Source organism: Triturus cristatus, chromosome 6 (genome assembly GCF_964204655.1).
Source record: "Triturus cristatus chromosome 6, aTriCri1.1, whole genome shotgun sequence".
Lineage (NCBI taxonomy): Eukaryota > Metazoa > Chordata > Amphibia > Caudata > Salamandridae > Triturus > Triturus cristatus.
Window position 1 is genome coordinate 1,136,509 of NC_140589.1, and position 18,618 is coordinate 1,155,126.

The 18,618-nt window shown below is 49.2% G+C and overlaps 1 protein-coding gene across 1 annotated transcript in view; it reads right to left on the minus strand.

Moving 5' to 3' along the window:
- The window catches only part of LOC146813609 (chymotrypsinogen B-like), a 79,744-nt gene that overhangs the window by 34,021 nt on the left and 27,105 nt on the right, over positions 1 to 18,618 (minus strand). Inside the window, exon 4 of the mRNA XM_085610089.1 lies at positions 5,499 to 5,577. Within this exon, the coding sequence (XP_085466215.1) occupies positions 5,499 to 5,577 (79 nt within the window). The remainder of the gene's footprint in view (positions 1 to 5,498; positions 5,578 to 18,618) is intronic.

Genomic DNA, 18,618 nt, shown 5'->3' on the forward strand with positions numbered 1-18,618 from the left:
AGAAAAATAGACAGAACTAAGCTGGCTGACAGATTAGCCTTCTGATGGGGCAATCACAGGACTGGCCTGCACAGGGTAGGGGCAGACCTAGCAGCCATGCAGAGAAGGATCACGCTCTAGAGCACAGGTCTTCAAACTGAGGGGCGGGTCCTCCTATGTGGGCTTCTGGTGATTTTAGGGGGGGCTCCAGGCTCTGACCAAAAGACGCTTTATGGGCCATCACTAACATCTTTTGTCATTTGTATCCTAGCTGCGGGGAGGTGTCAAACGGGAAGGAACTCCAAACAATCTTCAGAACCCCCAGCCACACACTGCGGATACTTTTAATCGCTACAATTTAAGAGAATAATTGTGCCATTTTTGAGAGGGGCCCAATGATTTTTATTTTTTCATTGGGGGGGGGGAGGGGTCGCAGCTTTACAAAACTTTGAAGACCACTGGTCTAGAGTGAGGGAGAGCTGGTACAGACCTGCTCAATGGGGCCATGCTGCAGCCTCCATTAAGGAGGTCCTGGGAGAGGCGCTGGGGAGGTGGGTGTTGGAAGTGGGTGGTGGGAATAGGTGCCTGAGCAGGAGAAGCATTTGCAATGCAATAGGTCTCGCATTAATGAGAGTTTAAGCTATTGCCAATGGAATAGCTTAAACTCTTGCAAATGCGAGACCTAATGCATTGCAAATATTTGCTTTTTTACTAGCGCCCATTCAGCGCTTTCACATTTATGAAAGGCGTGTCCTACATTAAAGTGAAACCGTGGCATGAGGGCATTCACAAAAAAAAAGCATCCATTTGTCAAGTTGACAAACAGATGTTTTTTTTGGGTAAAAGCGCCCATGCTGCACTTTAACTTTAATGTCGGCCGCGTACCTTTCTTTAGACGCGGTTTGTGTAAAGAAAGGGGCACAGACTCCATGAATGTGAAAGCACCACATGGGCGTTAGTAAACAAAATAAATAAGTGCGGCCGCTATAGTTAAAGTGGACTGCCATTAGTAAACATTAAAATAAAAGCAGGCGACGTGCTGCAAGGTAGTGAGTGAACTTATAAAGAAGACCATGTAACAACACCAGTAAAAGGTCCAGTCGCTTTGAGAGGTAACAAATGCAGACAAGGCGGTACAAGGAGGGACTAAAAAGCCTACTGAAGACTTGGAAGCCAGCATTTATGAAGGACAATGACACAAGCCAATTATAAATATGGGCGGAGAGTGGGCGGGGCTTCTATTCCAAACTCCACTACTGCATGCCTCGCAGCAGCGCATGCGCCGCCCATGCTCGACCTCAAAAGATGGCTGGCGACAAGAGCCCATGGAGGATTTAAATCAAGTGTCTGGAAAAAAATTCAATAAAACTAAGCTGGCTGACGGGGCAAGCACAGGACTGACCTTCAGAGGGCAGGAGCAGCCCTAGCAGCAGTGCAGGGAAGGAGCACTGACCTGAGTGAGGGAGACCTGGTAAGGGTCTGCCCAATGATGCCGTGTTACGGCCTCCATTAGGTAGGTCCTGGGAGGGGCACTGGGGAGGCGTGCGGTGGGAAGTGGGTGGCGGGAAGCGGGAATCTGACCTGAACGGGAAAAAAGGGTGGCAAGAGCCCAAGGAGGAACTAAATCAAATGTCTGGCAGAAATAATCTAATGTGCTCCACGGAAAAACAAACATAAAGTAATGAAAAAACAATAAATTTATCATATTTCTGCATGAAGTGGTTTGCATGATTTACATGTCTGGTGGCTCGGCTCGTACTTCGAACCTTAGGGTCAAGTCGGGGCGCTGCGCTGGCTCAGCTGTCCCAGTGGTCCCTGTGAATTTGTTTTTTGACCACTGACTACCTTCTGCTGCTGCCTCTGGCCTGCCTCTGCAGCTGTCTGGTCTCGACGCGGTCATGGACATGAGCAGGGGGTGCGGTGCACAATGCCGTCAAACAATGTCCAGTGATAGTTCCTCTGCTGTAGTCTATCTACATTGTCTTTACCTTTTCCCCCCAACCCGACTAATGCCGAAAACCCTGATGACAACCACAGTCTGGAGTAAATCTTACAAGCAATCACAGCTATCACAAAAAACAAGCATTGCCATAGCCAATAGGTCTCGCCTTTGGGACCTTATAAGTGTTTAGTTATCCAGCACAATATTCTTGGTGCAACAACATCAACTGTTGCATGGCTAAACACTTATAAGATCCCAAAGGCGAGACCTATTGACTATGCCAATGCTTGTTTTTTCTTCCTATAGATTGCAGGGTGCGGTTTAAGAAGTCCATGTCTGCAGCAAGGAAGGTTGGAGGTCAGCTGTGCCGCTCCTGTGTTCACTGGCGGGATCAGCAGAAGAGGCTCCAGGGCAGGGGTTCAGTCTAAAGGCACTCTGGGTCACTTTATCCGCTGGAACTTTACCAGCAGACAACCTCACCTCCACGTTAGACCACTGCACATTTCTAATGCATTTCTTACTCACTTCTTTCTCTCTTGTGTAATAATTGGCCAACAAAGCCCAACAATATACGTAATTCGAGCCATCCTCAACACACTGTTATCTACAACTCACCCCCCCCTTTTTTCCCCGATTCTATCAATGAACATAGGGGCAGATCTACAAGCCCCATGTGCCACATTTACACCGCCGTTGCGTCACTTCTGTGAAGCAGCGGTGGTGTAAACCATGCGCCACGTTGCGCATTATTTACAACGTGACGCATCTAGGGAGATGTGTCACATTGTAAAGCCATGCGCCACATGAAACCTGCGTTAGGTTTCATGTGGGCGTTCCGGCGCAGGGTGGTCGTTCTGTCGCAGGAACGCCTCGTAAAAGTGACACAGTGAAATCTACAAGATTTCGCAGAGTCACTTTCACGTCCCTGCTGTGTCAAAACCCTGCGCCTGCTTGAAGCAGGCGTAAGGAGTGACGCTGCATGTTAGGCATAGGGCGCCCCTGAGCATTGCTGGAGCCATGTCGCGCTTGCGACACGACTCCAGCAATGCGCCGCCCTTACGCCACAGGATGCGACACGCATCGCCCTATCCCTGCGCCACAGTGCGCCACATTGTAAATGCAACACATTTGTGGTGGCGCAGGGAGGGAATTGCGTGTCGCATCTTTTCTGGCGCATCCCTGCTGATTTGCAGAGATGCGCCAGAACTCGGAAATCTGCCCCAATAAGTTTACCAGACTGATCAGGTGTCACACACACTCACTATCTTACTCATTCGTAAGGAAACCTGACATATTGAGGTCTGAATGAATGCCGCTTTAAAGGGGCCAAAGAAGCAACAGACTGCGACGTAAGTGAAATCAAATACAACGATCTTTCCTAAGCCGAACACGGTCCTAAATCCAATAATATATATGTGCGGAGATTTTTCTTTTGAACGGCTGAGTGCTTTGTGTTTGAGGCTGTGGGGCAGATTTATGTTGCACTTGCGCCACTTTTGCGCCGCCGTTGCGTCACTTTTGTGACGCAGCAGCGGCGCAAATCCTGCGCCATGGTGCGGGGCAGGGCTCGAGTCGGGGTACCACGCGGGTGGACGGCGTCCCCCCACTTATTTTAGGGGGTGGACGCCGTCCCCCCTGCCCAAAAGATGGAGCCGGTACCCGAGTCTGCACCTGCAGCGTATGATAGCCTTTCAAATGCACCCGAGGCTCAGACTAATCTCCCCTGCCACCTCGTGCCCTCCCCTTGCCAGCCTTTCTCAGAGCACAGACGGGGCGCCAAGGCTTCAAGGAGTTGCGCAGTCAACACGCCGAGCATGTCACTTCCAGGGACCCCGTCAGATGCCCGTAGTGCCTACGGCCCGAGTCTGTAATAACCGTGTAATCTGAGGAATGGGTTCTGTGTATTAGTGTGTTCTTGTGTTTTGAGTGACTGCCACTTATTGAAGTATTATACCTCTACTTGTATCTTGTATGTATTCACCACATTTCAGACGGAGGCCGGCAAATTTCGTGACGTCACTTCTTGTCGTGACATCACTTCCGGTGACACCACCTAACTTGGAGCGTCCCCCCACTTCTTTTTTTAGGACTTGTGCCCTGGTGCGGGGTATTTACAACGTGACGCATCTGGGAGATGCGTCACGTTGTAAAGCCCTGCACCCCATGTAGGCGTTCCAGGGCAGGTGGGGGCGTTCCGGCCCAGGAACGCCTCCTAAAAGTGGCTGAGTGAAATCTACAAGATTTCACTCAGTCACTTTTAGGCCCATGCTGCGTCAAAACCCTGCGCCTGCTTGAAGCAGGCGTAAGGATTGACGCAGCATTGTACAGATAGGGCCCCCCAGAACATTTCTGGAGCTGCGTCGCGCTTGCGACGCAACTCCAGCAATGCGCCACTTTTACGGCACAGATGCGTCACGCATCTGTGCCGTTTTTGCCCCATGGTGCGCCGCATTATAAATGCGGCGCATCCATAGTGGCGCAGCTGTGGCGCATAATAATTGGCGCATCCCTGCTGATATGCAGGGATGCGCCAGTTAACATAAATCTGCCCCTGTGTTTTTTATTTGACAGCTTCCAATATTAATAATTTCTGTGACTATTACAACATGCACCTCCTCTTCGGCTTCCACGGCAATGAGCAGAACATGCAGGAAAAGGGTTGCAGTGAGTCAGGGCACATACTCGCCCGAAAAGAAACGAGAGCCAACTCTCTGGCAGAACAAGGAACTAGGGGGCAGATTTATGACGACTGGCGCATCCCTGCATATCAGCAGGGATGCGCCAGTTATTATGCGCCACAGCTGCGCCACCATGGATGCGCCACATTTATAATGCGGCGCACCATGGGGCAAAAACGGCACAGATGCGTGACGCATCTGTGCCGAAAAGTGGCGCATTGCTGGAGCTGCGTCGCAAGCGCGACGCAGCTCCAGCAATGATCTGGGGGGCCCTATCTGTACAATGCTGCGTCAATCCTTATGCCTGCTTCAAGCAGGCGCAGGGTTTTGACGCAGCATGGGCCTAAAAGTGACTGAGTGAAATCTTGTAGATTTCACTCAGCCACTTTTAGGAGGCGTTCCTGCGCCGGAACGCCCCCACCTGCCCTGGAACGCCTATATGTGGCGCAGGGCTTTACAACGTGACGCATCTGGGAGATGCGTCACATTTGTAAATGCCCCGCACCATGGCGCAGGATTTGCGCCACTGCTGCATCACAAAAGTGACGCAACGGCGGCGCAAAAGTGCCGCAAGTGCAACATAAATCTGCCCCATTATACCTGGCGCAGGTATAATGTGGCGCAGGGGTTTACAAAGTGACGCATCTACCTAGATGCGTCACTTTGTAAATATGGCGCAACATGGCGCATGTTTTATGCCACTGGTGCGTCACAAAAAGTGACGCACCGGCGGCGCAAAAGTGACGCAGGGGCTCATAAATGAGCCCCAAGGTCTGTTTTCCACATTAAGGCGGACAGAGGGGGGTGGTGTACCTTGGCGCGCGCTCTGACAGCGCCTTTCACAAGCATGCGGTGTTCACAAACAGCAAATGTTAAGAAAGAATAGTAATGGCTCTTACCTCAGCGATAGATACAGCTTTAGTGAGTTCTTTGCTATTTTCCAGGTCATGTTCTCCAAGAACCACAACATGGGATGTTCTGAGAGAGGAGAAAAAGTATTGTTGGGAATATTATTACAGAGCTCTTGGCAGGTTACGTGTTCCTCGCGTGAGAGGACATTTCACCGAGTGAGCACCCATTGTGTACACACAAAGCTTGGACGATGATGTGACCTGGTCACAAGCAATTTAGGCAAAGCCGCTCCAATATGAAAAATATATTTACATCGCCAGCCTTACAAATAGGTGAACCTAGTTTAAAAATGTATTAAAAACACTTCAATAATGCACTACAAAAAAATAAAACGTAATTTTCAGAAATGATATTAATTAAGCATAGATTTATTTCACTGCACTGAAGAGACACATCTTTTTGCTCCTGTAGAATAGGGGAAGATGGCAGATAAAACATGCCCTGAAAGCACTCCATTGGCTCCCAGTGGACAAAAGCACCACATTCAAGGCTGGTTTCACCACCCCAAGGCCCTTTGGAGGAAATGACCGGGTCATCTGCAGAAACTAGCCCCTAGCCCCGCTATGGCCCGACCCGGCCTGCACGGCTCTACAGCGGCACATTTGGCTATTGCAGAGTTTCGGACGGATGAAACATGGAACCCTTAAACCAATCTCTTGGGAAGGAACAAACTTGTTTCATAAATGAACTGGCTCGAAATGAGCAGAACGGATCTCATACCATATAGGGTTGTGACTGAGAATATTGGGCTGGGGCCCGCATTTACCAACTGGAATTTAACTTACCCTTTTTCTTTATTGTTATCTTTTTCTAATCGTTGTGCTCTGAAGTCGACGTGCAGTGCTGGATAAAATGAAGCAATAAAGACATGGCTACCAAGTTCACGCTCGCCAGTCTCACTGGGTTTGACAGGCAGAATATAGTGCCAGCAACCTGACCTACAGAAACGAACTACACATACAGCCAATAACTAAAGACCAACATGACCCACCAATGACTCAATGTGTCCAGGCGGTTGAGGGTTCCAGTATTATCTACTTCAGACATCGTTGAATTCGACCTAACACCGTGGCACTCATAGTACGGCCCGCGGGCCGCCAGCGGCCCGGCAGGCCTTTCATGGCAGCCGGCGGACCTTGCAGGTTATGTAACCATGGCACCCCAGAAAGACAGAAAGAGGGAGAGTAAGAGAGTGGAGAGAGAGAGACAGTGGAAAGAGAGAGTGGAGAGGGAGAGAGTGGAGAGATAGGGTGGAAAGAGAGAAAGTGGCGAGAGAGAGACAGTGGAGTGAGAGAGACAATGGAGAGAGAGACAGTGGAGAGAGAGTGGAGAGAGAGACTGACTAAGAGACTGTACTAAATACTGACAGAGAGAGTCTGACAGAGAGAGACTGACAGACAGAGAGAGACTGACAGAGAGAGAGACTGACTGACAGAGATAGAGACTGACTGACTGACTGACAGAGAGAGAGAGACTGACTCACAGAGAGAGACTGACAGAGAGAGAGACTGACTGACAGAGATAGAGACTGACTGACTGACTGACAGAGAGAGAGAGACTGACTCACAGAGAGCGACTGACAGAGAGAGAGACTGACTGACAGAGATAGAGACTGACTGACTGACTGACAGAGAGAGAGAGAGACTGACTGACAGAGAGAGACTGACAGAGAGAGACTGACTGACAGAGATAGAGACTGACTGAGACTGACTGACTGACTGACAGAGAGAGAGACTGACAGAGAGAGAGAGGGAGTGAGAGAGACAGTGGAGAGAGACAATGGAGAGAGAGACAATGGAGAGAGAGTGGAGAGAGAGACTGACTAAGAGACTGCGATAAATACTGACAGAGAGAGTCTGAGAGAGAGAGACTGACAGACAGAGACTGACAGAGAGAGAGACTGACAGAGAGATAGAGACTGACTGACAGAGAGGGAGAGAGAGAGACTGACTGACAGAGAGACTGATAGAGAGAGAGAAAGAGACTGAGAGAGAGAGAGAGGGAGAGAGAGACTGACTGACTGAGGGAGAGAGAGACTGACTGACTGAGGGAGAGAGAGAGACTGACTGAGAGAGAGAGACTGAGAGAGAGAGAAAGAGAGAGAGAAAGAGAGAGAGACTGGCTGACTAAGGGAGAGAGAGAGTGACTGACTACGGAAGAGAGAGACTGACTGACTGAGGGAGAGAGCCTGAGAGAGGGAGATAGAGAGAGAGAGAGACTGACACAAAGAGAGACTAACTGACAGGGAGACTGACTGACAGACAGAGACTGACTAAGAGAGAGAGTGACTAACTGACAGTGAGAGAGACTGACTGACAGACAGAGAGAGACTGACAGAGAGAGAGAGACTGACAGAGAGAGAGAGACTGACTGACAAAGAGAGAGAGACTGATTAAGAGAGAGAGACTGTCTGACCAAGAGAGAGATACTGTCTGACTAAGAGAGAGAGACAGACTGACTAAGAGAGAGACTGAGAGAGAGAGAGACTGACTGACTGACAGAGAGACTGACAGAGAGAGAGATTGCCAGAGACAGAGAGACTGAGTGACCGTCTGACTGACAGGGAGAGAGAGACTGACTGACAGACAGAGACTAACTAAGAGAGAGAGTGACTGACTGTCAGAGAGAGAGAGAAAGAGAGAGAGAGACAGAGAGAGAGAGACTGACAGAGAGAGAGACTGACTGACAGTGAGAGACTGACTGACAGAGAGAGACTGACAGAGAGAGAGAGAGGCTGACTGACAAAGAGAGAGAGACTGTCTGACTAAGAGAGAGAGACTGTCTGACTAAGAGAGAGACTGACTGACTAAGAGAGAGATTGAAAGAGAGAGGGTCTGACTGACTGACAGAGAGAGAGATTGCCAGAGAGAGAGAGACTGAGTGACCGACTGACTGACAGAGACTGTCTGACTAAGAGAGAGAGACTGACTGACTAAGAGAGAGACTGACTGACTAACAGAGAGACTGAAAGAGAGAGGGTCTGACTGACTGACAGAGAGACTGACAGAGAGAGAGATTGCCAGAGAGAGAGAGAGGGACTGAGTGACCGACTGACTGACAGAGAGAGAGAGACTGACTGACCGAGCGAGAGACTGACTGACTGACAGAGAGAGACTGACTGACAGAGAGAGACTGTGGCAGCGGATTCACTCCCGGAACCTAGCACTGATGAGGGGTGAAGACACTACGACTAGCCATGCAAGGGAGCTTGGTGACGATTGACGGGAGTATCGATGAGCTTATGCTGTGCTTAGACTCCATGAAGGAAAAGCTGGAGGGAGCCAATCCACGGCTGGCAGCGGCTAAGTGCCAGATATACGACACTGAAGACACCCTTCACACAGTAACAGAGCATTGTATGCACATGGCACTTGAACTGAAAGGAAAAACGAGGACCTGGAGGCGAGGTCTCGGAGGTGTAACATCCGCAATCTGTGTCTCCTGGAGACAACGGCCACGAGGAAACTGGAAGAGTATATAGAACATTTACTTGTGAATGTCTTTGGCCGAGATAAATTACCATCCCAATTTGTGGTGGAAAGAGCCCACGCAACCTGGGTCCACAACCAGTCCCAGAACCGCCATCACGCCCGGTCCTGGTGGGCTTAATTGCAGGGACCGAGATACCATACATGCTTTAGCCAGGGATCAAACTGAAATCACACGTGAACTTAACAAACTACCCTTATACCCGGATCGCTCCCAGGCGATGCAAGACACTCATCGGAAATTTGGGCCTGTGAGAAGAAACTGCAGGGACTGAATATTCAATACGCGCTGCTGTGCCCCACTCGTCTTTGGTCCTACTATAATGGCAAACCTCATGTCTTTAGAGATCACCAAGCTGCGACTCAACTCTTAAAAACGCAGGAGAAACAGATATACAAGAATCAACACTAGTGGACCTGCCTAAAGTCAAGGCCTCAGTGAGTAGCACTTCAGGGCCTGGTAATGTGCATATCACAGTGTGGACTCCCCAGGTGGATGGTGCGTGGCCTGCGGGAAAGTCTACGTCATGCCGGACTCAGTGGGCCTCATTTATGAAAAGTGACGCATCACTGCGTGAAAACAGTGATGCGTCACTTTTCACTGCGCCCTCCCTGCGACTCCAATGATGCGTCATATTTACAGTATGACGCATCATGTCACAAGGAGTCACAGATATGTCAGTATTTCTGACGTATCTGTAGGTGCAAAAGTGACGCATTGCTGGAGTGTGTCACGAAAGTGACGCAACTCCAGCAATGTGTCCTTTCACATGGGGCAAGCCCCATTTGAAAGGGCCTGCGTCAGTCTTACGCCTGCTGTGAGGCAGGCGCAAGATATTGACACATTTGCACCCTAGAAGTGGCGCAGTGAAATCTCATAGGGGCAGATTTATATCAGACTTGCGCCACTTTTACGCCACCGTTGCGTCACTTTTGTGATGCAGCGGCGGCGTAAACCCTGCGCCATGTTGCGCCCCATTTACATCGTGACGCATCTATGGAGATGCGTCACAGTGTAAAGCCCTGCGCCACATGAAACCTGCGTCAGGTTTCATGTGGGTGTTTCTACTCAGGGAGGGCGTTCCGTCGCAGGAACGCCCCTGAAAAGTGACTCAGTGAAATCTATAAGATTTCACTGAGTCACTTTCCCAACGCTGATGCGTCAAAACCCTGCGCCTGCTTGAAGCAGGCGTAAGGCTTGACGCACCATGTTAGGGATAGGGTAGGTTGGAACAGTGCTGGAGTTGCGTCGCGCTTGCGACGCAACTTCAGCACTGCGCCAACCTTACGCCGGCAGATGCGTCACGTATCTGCTTGTCCTTGCGCCACGATGCACCACATTGTAAATATGGCGCATCTGTGGTGGCGCAAGGGCAAACTTGTGTGACGCATCTTCCCTGGCGCATCCCTGCTGATTTGCAGGGATGCGCCAGGGAACATAAATCTGCCCCATAGATTTTACTGCGTTACTTCTACGATGCTTGCTTACGTGGGACCGCCCAACCTGCCTACATTATACCTGACGCAGGTATAATGTAGCGCAGGGGTTTACAAAGTGACGCATCTACCTAGATGCGTCACTTTGTCAATATGGTGCAACAAGATCCAGTTTTTACGCCGCTGATGAGTCACAAAAAGTGACGCACCGGCGGCGCAAAAGTGACGCAAGGACTCATAAATGAGCCCCAGTGTTTTTTCTTATGGCTACATACAAACACACAAAAGGGCAGTATAAAATTAGCTTTTTGCTTTTTCCATATAATGCTTGTTATAGTTCATACTGTTTTCTACTAGCCACCCACAGGCACAAGCCGCCTGAACTATGGGGATATTGCTGAGAGAAATGGGGATGGTTGCATTAGAGGGGGAGGGTGGGGGTTGGAATGTAACTGACCAGATACGATTCGGCGTCGGAGGGCAGGTGGGCTGGGGAAATAATGGGGTAAAGCCACTATGCATTTCTGTATGTGACCGCTTTGTGTACGATAAGCCCTACATAGAACTTAGCCTAGTGCATACAACTACCACCATAGAGTCTGACTCTAAGCCACCTCTGGTGAACTTCATGATGTGGAATGTACAAGGCCTAACCAATCCCAAATAAATACACCAGGTATTAGCTTATGCCCCGCAACATTGGATTGATGTTCTCCTATCGAAGGGAAACCATCTCTTGCCCAACAGAAGCCAGCATGTGGCTAAACAATGGAGCTCACATACAATGTTTGTTACATACTCAAACTACTCCAGGGAGCTTGCCATACTTATAAGGCCTAATCACCGATTCCAACACCAGGTGTTCGGGTTTGGACCACATGGTGAAAAATGCCACTAGAGCACTCCAGTGGTGAAGAAATATGCCACCGGAATACACTAGTGGGTGAGGGACTCCGAGATCCCTGTGTGAGACGTCAAATTCCATCTGGTTCATTCAAGTCCCACTCTCTTGGCTCTTCTAGCTCGAATATTAGATTAAAACAACATGGTGCTGCTTGAACTGTGCTACTAGATATAATGCAGACTTAGATTAACATCCGGACAACACGCTCTGGTACCAAGTGGGAATACATGCGTTGCTCTGTGGTCCACAGATCAGCCTCTGGGCTGGATTTTTGACTAGGGGCCAGGGATGTTCAGGAGCAGACAAATGACATCACACATATGCCCCACATAGTGTTGGACCAATCCCTGGTAACCATTACACTACACCTGCTGGAGGCGGGCGAGATGCATCGAATGTGGCACCTGCAGCCGACCATGCAACGTCACTTCTTTTTTAGGGAAGAAATTAGACAGGCCGTAGTGACATATTTTGTTATGAATAAGGACTCAGCGCAGGGACATGGAAAAGTGAGGGAGACCTTTAAAGCTGTAATACAAGGAGAATGCATATTGTGGAGGAACAGCCTTCTCAAACCGATTAGAGGCACTCTTACTCAACTGGAAGACAAATTAAAATTACTTGATACAGCTCAGATCATGATCCTGTGGTGTACAGACCGATCCAGCTGACAATCCGCAAGTTCCATGGCGAGGAGGATTCAAATACTTAGGTAAATGCGTGGAACGAGAGTGACCGGGCGCACATTAGCCAGACTACTGAAACCCAAATGGGCTGCAAATCATATTGCCCTAATAATGACAAACAGGGCCAGAAGAAAGCCTATTTGTTATATATTCTTGCCAAATGTATGTCGTACTACCATACTTTATAAACCACTACACACTGAGCCGATGATGAGGGGCTCACAGAACATTCAGAGCAGGTCACACTGACATGGGTGGAGGTGGCAGTGTGGGAATTGTTTTGCTCCCCAATTGCCACAGAGGATGTTTTCTGTGCTGTTAAGGACCTCACATAAGGCAAGGTGCAGGTTAGCGGTGGCCGGGTGAGTTCTATAGAGAGTATGGTGAGCTCCTGGCCGCATACCTCCTCTACATATATGATGAAGCCCTTCAGAAGGGCAATGTCCCGCCACGGTGCAGGCGGTGGTGGTGGTTATCACGCTCCTTAAACCTGGAAAGTCTTTTCAGGAATGTGCTTCCTATAGACTGCTATCCTCCATAAACAGTGATAATAAAATCTTGGCAAAAATCTTAGTAGCCCGACTAGTACCACTATTACAAGGCCTCAATTTGCTGGAATAACCGGGGTTCATACCACAGCGCTCTACTGCTGACAATCTTCGCACGCTGTTTGCTGCTCTCCATCAAATTGTTCCTGATTGAAGGCAGCAGTGGTGTTTCTTTACACCACCAAGGTGTTTGATTCCATAGAATGGCCATACTTATGAGCAGTGTTGGGAAGAATGGGGCTGGGCGCCCCAGTGACCAAATGGACCAACCTGCTCTATACTAACCTGATGGCATCATCCGATTGAATGGCTAACTCTCTAACCCTCCCTCTATGCAACGCAGGACGAAGCACGGTTGCCCATTGTCTCTGATAATTTTTGCCTTAACATTGGAACCTTTAGTTAGCAAGCTCCGCAAATACACGACAACAAAGGCTTCCAGTCTGGGCCACACAGGATGCTGGCATTGCTATATGCTAACGGCATTCTGCTGTTGGTGAGGACCCCAACACTAACTTGGACCCCATCCTTTACGAGATCACCAAATTGGGATGCTGGTCAGGTCTTGCCATAAACTGGTCCAAGCCCCTTATGATGCAGCTCACAGACATCTGAGGTGTCCATGGCAATGGCAGGAGGACCACAACTGGTACCCTGGGATCCTGATCCATGAAGCCCTAAGAGTGACCCTGAGGGAGAACTATGGTACTTTACAGACTAAAATGGAACCCAATGTTGACGAATGGATTGAACTGCCCATAACAGCGACAGGCAACATTGCGATGATCAAAGGGTGATACTACCCCAGCTCTAAACCTTTTCCAAGATATCCTGATACTGCTGAACCAGAGTGTTTTTAACCATTTACAATCCTCACTGTAGGAGAGTAGGGTCTGCTTTCTATGTTCACCCCCACTTTTTGCTTTTGCTTTACTGGTTTTCGACTTAGATATGGCTGTGGGCCTGCTAATCAGACCCACAGCCCTGCTGTTCTCTCTCTAAATTAATACTATGTACTTTAGGTGCATAACCCATTTGGATAGAATCACCTTATTGGCCCCTGTACAGTGTACCCTAGGTACCCAGGGCATAGGTGTACCCTAGGCCTACCAGGGGCTGCAGCATGTATTATGCCACCCCTGGCCTGGCCTTCCATTTTGACACAACTGGCTGATCACTCAGCTGGGGCAAGGTCGTGTAATCACCCCTTGCTTAGGTGTAGTATTCCTATACCTAACTTACATATAGACACATGTGTACCTATCAGTCACTCCTATGGCAGGCCTTAACAATCCTGGAGGCAGAGTGCTTGGTAACATGTGAGATGGTGCTCTAGCATGAGCTGAGCCTGTCTGCAGCTTTCGGAACCTTGTCCTTATAGCTGTTCTATGATATAGCCTACCATATACTCTTAAAGTGCCTTATAATCTTAGACGGTTATGGTAACTATGGTTTGGCTTTATTGAAACATGTTGTGTAAGGTGTCTAACACTGTGGAATAATACCCCCATGCCATTTCTGGACATGAGAATATTATTCCCCCCTTCTAGAGGGAAAGACATGTTAAAATCATACTTCAACTGTTAGCCTCTGACCAAAGCCTCAGCATCACAAAATGGATGCTACTGCCACGACACAAGTCTGACCTCCTGCAGCTGGGAGTGATCCCAGCCAGGGAGGCCTGGACAATAGGTTTCCTGCTTGGGGAGGTGCTAGCACCTCCCCAGACAGCCTTTAGTGTATTGGGGCAGGGTGGGCTGAAAGGAATGAGACATGCCTGGGGCACACAACGTGTTCCTTGCATAGTCCAGTTCAAACCGGCGCTGGGGCACTCCAGCCCCAGCTCTGGCGCGAAACTGGACAAAGGGAAGTGGGTGTAACCACCCCCTCCCAGGTCCCACCCATAAGGCGTGACCTAGCAGGTATCCCAGCCCCCCAGATTAGTATAAGATTGGGAGTTGGGCCTCAAGACTTTAGATTATCCTGAACCTGCAAAACTGAACAGAAACTCTGGACCTTCGACATTCGACGAAAGAAGAAGACTGAAGAATCTCCCTTGTAGCCAAGGAGTGGCTACCCTGTGCAAACAGTCACCATCAAGAGACTACCCTTTGCTTTGCCCACGTTCTACGAGGAACCGACTGCAGAGCCTGACCAGAGCCTTGACTTCCAGACTTCTCCGACCCTGATCCACATCTACAGCAGAGCTGAGATCCGTGGAGGCGACGAGCGACCGGCTACCTGGAAAAAGTGGCTAGTAACTTAAAGCGCAGCTTCTGAGGTACCCTCGAAGTTGTGCACCGGGGATTGAGAAGCCCCAACCCCAAGCACCATCTGCACCGAAGATCAGCCCCCCACACTCCACGAGTCCTGCGTGGGGCCCTTCAGCATTTTCCTGCTTGCCGCGTCTGTCTGGTTGCTTGCCCGCTGGCTAGTGGCCTTTGTGACGACGCACCCTGAAATCTTCTGCGCTGGTTTGGCTCCTCCAGACTGGCTCCCGCTTCTCTGCAAAGAAGAAGCACCCCAGACCTTCCTGGTCTGCACCAGAAGCAAGTCCTCCGTTCTTCGTGGGTTCCGCTTGCCAAGGCTTGGTGAGTCCTAGTCCAACTTCGACGCCGCCGACAGCAAGAGCCTTCATGGGACAGCTCGCCTCCTGGTCCTGGTCGTCCTCGACGCTTCCTGGTCCTCCTGGCTGCAGCGACAAGCTTCACCTTCACCTGCAATCTTCACGACATCGCCTGGTTCCTTCCTGGTTCCACGTGGTCACTGGCTAGTGACCTTGACTCTGTCCCTTCTGCTTGCAGGTTTCCTCTCTTCTTGATCCCAGCCTTGGGTCTTCACTGACTGCCTGTCAGCATCTTTCTTCAGGCATCCATAGGAGTCGACGACGAAAACGATGCATCTTCACCCCTATGCACCCGCAGCCTGTGGGCTAGGTAACTTGGGTACTCCGGTGCTCATCAGGATAGTGACTATCCTAGGGTCTAGTTTTCAAGTCTCAACCTCCTAGCTACTCCGGAAGTGTCCTAAATCTACCGTTTTCTAAACTGTACTATTGCTATTGACTTTTACGCATTACGCGTGAGTGTTTCCACTCTGCACACGAATCCCGTGGGCCTCCCACTTCCTAACTAACGCTAGTGTAGTGTAGCCCCAGCGATTCCCTAGGCCTAGGCCTATTCTATTTCCGTGACAGTGGTTCTTATACCACTTACTTAGTATATGGTTTGCGTGGCCCCTAGGGCCTAACTGTATTACTTACCTGTGTGACTTAATGTATGCTTAAATAAGACTGTGTTTTACTTACCTCTAATCTCATAAAGAGTGCTGAGGGTTTGACTAGAATAAATACACTTTATTTTATATATATATCTGTTGTGGTGTCCTTTCATTTGGTATTCAAGGGATTATATATGGTATCACAGCTGGCTTCACATGCCATTCAGAGTTTAGCCTAAGACTGCTCTTGTCCATGCTACCACTAGGATAGCTGGTCTATAAGGTTGACTTTACAACCAATCACCATAAGGGTATTTGGACTGATATAAGGTGTACACTAGAACTAGTGACATCATACATCAGGCCAACTTCTCACACTCACTAACTACTAGGGGGACCGTATGATCAAGGGAGGTTTGCCGTACCACATTTACAAATATACTACTACATAGATCAAACGTGGTTTGCCGCACACTGGTTTCGTAATGTCCGACAAGTACCACAACTAAACTTAGAAATGGGCTTGGCAAATCCCTACAAGCTTCATACTGCTGTCATGCAACCTCTAATGAGACCAGGGCCTGAAATTCAGGTAGTGCAATGCACAACATGGCAACGACGAGCTAGATTTACTGGCATAGAAATTGTATACTCCCCGCGTATTACACTGTCCCACAACCCTAAACTGACAATTCCTAGTGAGCCATTGAGGGGACAGCACCTACAGGACAGCCAAATCTGGACACTGGGAGATTTGTATGTGGGAGGAGACTCCTGACCCTTGAGGGATATCTATCAAAAGGCCGCTCCACACCACTAGTGATGTAACTCTATGCCAGGCTCTGTGTGGCGGTAAGAAAGGCATTTCCTAATCATCCTCAGGAGCCAGTGGGTCGTAGGTTGTTGGGCCTTGGTGCAACTGGTGCATTAAGTACAAAAAGAATCACCACAAAGTACACTACAACCCTAGGAGACATGCCCAAGGGGGGGCATCATTACAGAGCTAGATGGATGATGGTGCTGGGTACACACCTTACAGACACGCAACGGGAATGCTGCTGTCGGTATACAAAAGAAGTTTCCATGAACTGAAGACATAGACTGATGCATTAAAAGTTTCTCCACCAGGTCTACTAAACTCCAGCCGGACTGTATAGATACGAGGGGAGGGACAGCAGTACATGTGAAAGATGCACCTCTTGAGGATGGTTTTTACATCGGTCATGGGAATGGAAGGCGATTGCTGAATACTTGAGTGGGCTGTTCCACCGCCCCCATAACCAACATTGTGGGCCTGAGACTGCAGCCTGAGGCCCTGAGGGCATTACTGGGTTATGTCAAACGTGTACTCAAATGCAGTAGGAAATTTGTTGGACTCGCCCTGATCTTGGGTAAGCATTGAGTGGCTGTCATGTGGGGAAGGGGTGCACGAGCCACATTAGACAATTGGCTACAGACCTAGCGACCTGAGCACAAACTCAAAAATATAGGTACGCCTGCGGGGGTTCTGCCCTAAAAACATTTGGGACCTGCTGCAAACCTCTCTCGCTGGAAGGGTGAGAAATGACAATGAGGATGAAGGAGGGACCTAGGATGCCACAGGAGAGCTGGGGTCAGTTCACAAGAGGGGTAAACTTACAATCTAGGGGGCTAGTCGGTGATGGAGGGTGAAACCAATGATGTACATACAGATAACTGTGGCTATTTCCTTGCATGCTGTGATTGTTACAGCAAACAAATGATGGACGGAATGCAGGGTCAAGACTGATTTGCATATGGCTGGGTCCAAACTGGAATGGCATGGTGAGCACAACAACGATGGATTTAGGCCCAGATCTCTGTACTGGGGTGAACGTATGACATTGTTCTGCATTCTGTCCATCAACTGTTGTGTTTGCATTTGTCTCCCCGAGTGGGACGAGTATGCCCAGACGTGGGTCCCGTGCTCTCCATGCCACTGGAATCAAGCTATCCTGGCTGAAGAGGGGTGAAACCCCGAAACCGGTCCTAGGATGCTTGTTTCCAGTCCAGGGAGGACCTGGCTTGGCAGTTCGGGCTGGACTGTTCCCATGAGGCACAGGGTCAAGACTGATATGCATATGGCTGGGTTCAAACCGGAGCGGCATGGTGAGCAAAAAAACGATGGATTTAGGCCCAGATCTCTGTACTGGGGTGAATGTATGACATTGTTCTGCATTCTGTCCATCAACTGTTGTATTTGTGATTGTTACAGCCGTTGATATTTGGTATTGTATTAATGTGTCAATAAATAAACCTATAAAAAAAAATCTCAAAGCGGGATTTGAGTATTGAAATAAAAATAAACAATGCCCCCCTTCACCATGGGAAGTTTCCTTTCATGGTGAGGGCGGCATTGAGAACTTTTCAATACCCCTCACTGCCAGGTTTCTCCTGTTAGTGACGCTCAATGAAAATTGACTATGTCTGTTCATCAAAACCAAGTGGTCTGACATATAGCCAAACCACTGATGGCCCTTACTCTGTCGGGCCGTCAGAGGGGTTTGACCAAGACAGCCCTTACTCTGCCAGGCCCTTAATGGAGTTTGACCATTGCGGAGACTAAATAGTTTCTGCCATTGTCAAGTGATGTCCACCCAACCCTAAACCCGGAGGGCGAATCATTATATGGGTGGGAGAGAACGTTTGTCGCCATTATGATGGAGTTTCCTCTCCGCCAACATATACATTAGGTAGCAATAACTTGGTCACGTGTATGTCACTGTACAGGATACTTAAGCAAACTCGCGGTCCTCTGCAATGTCTCCGAGGAATTGTGTGAGAGATTTTTCTGTTTGAATTTTGAA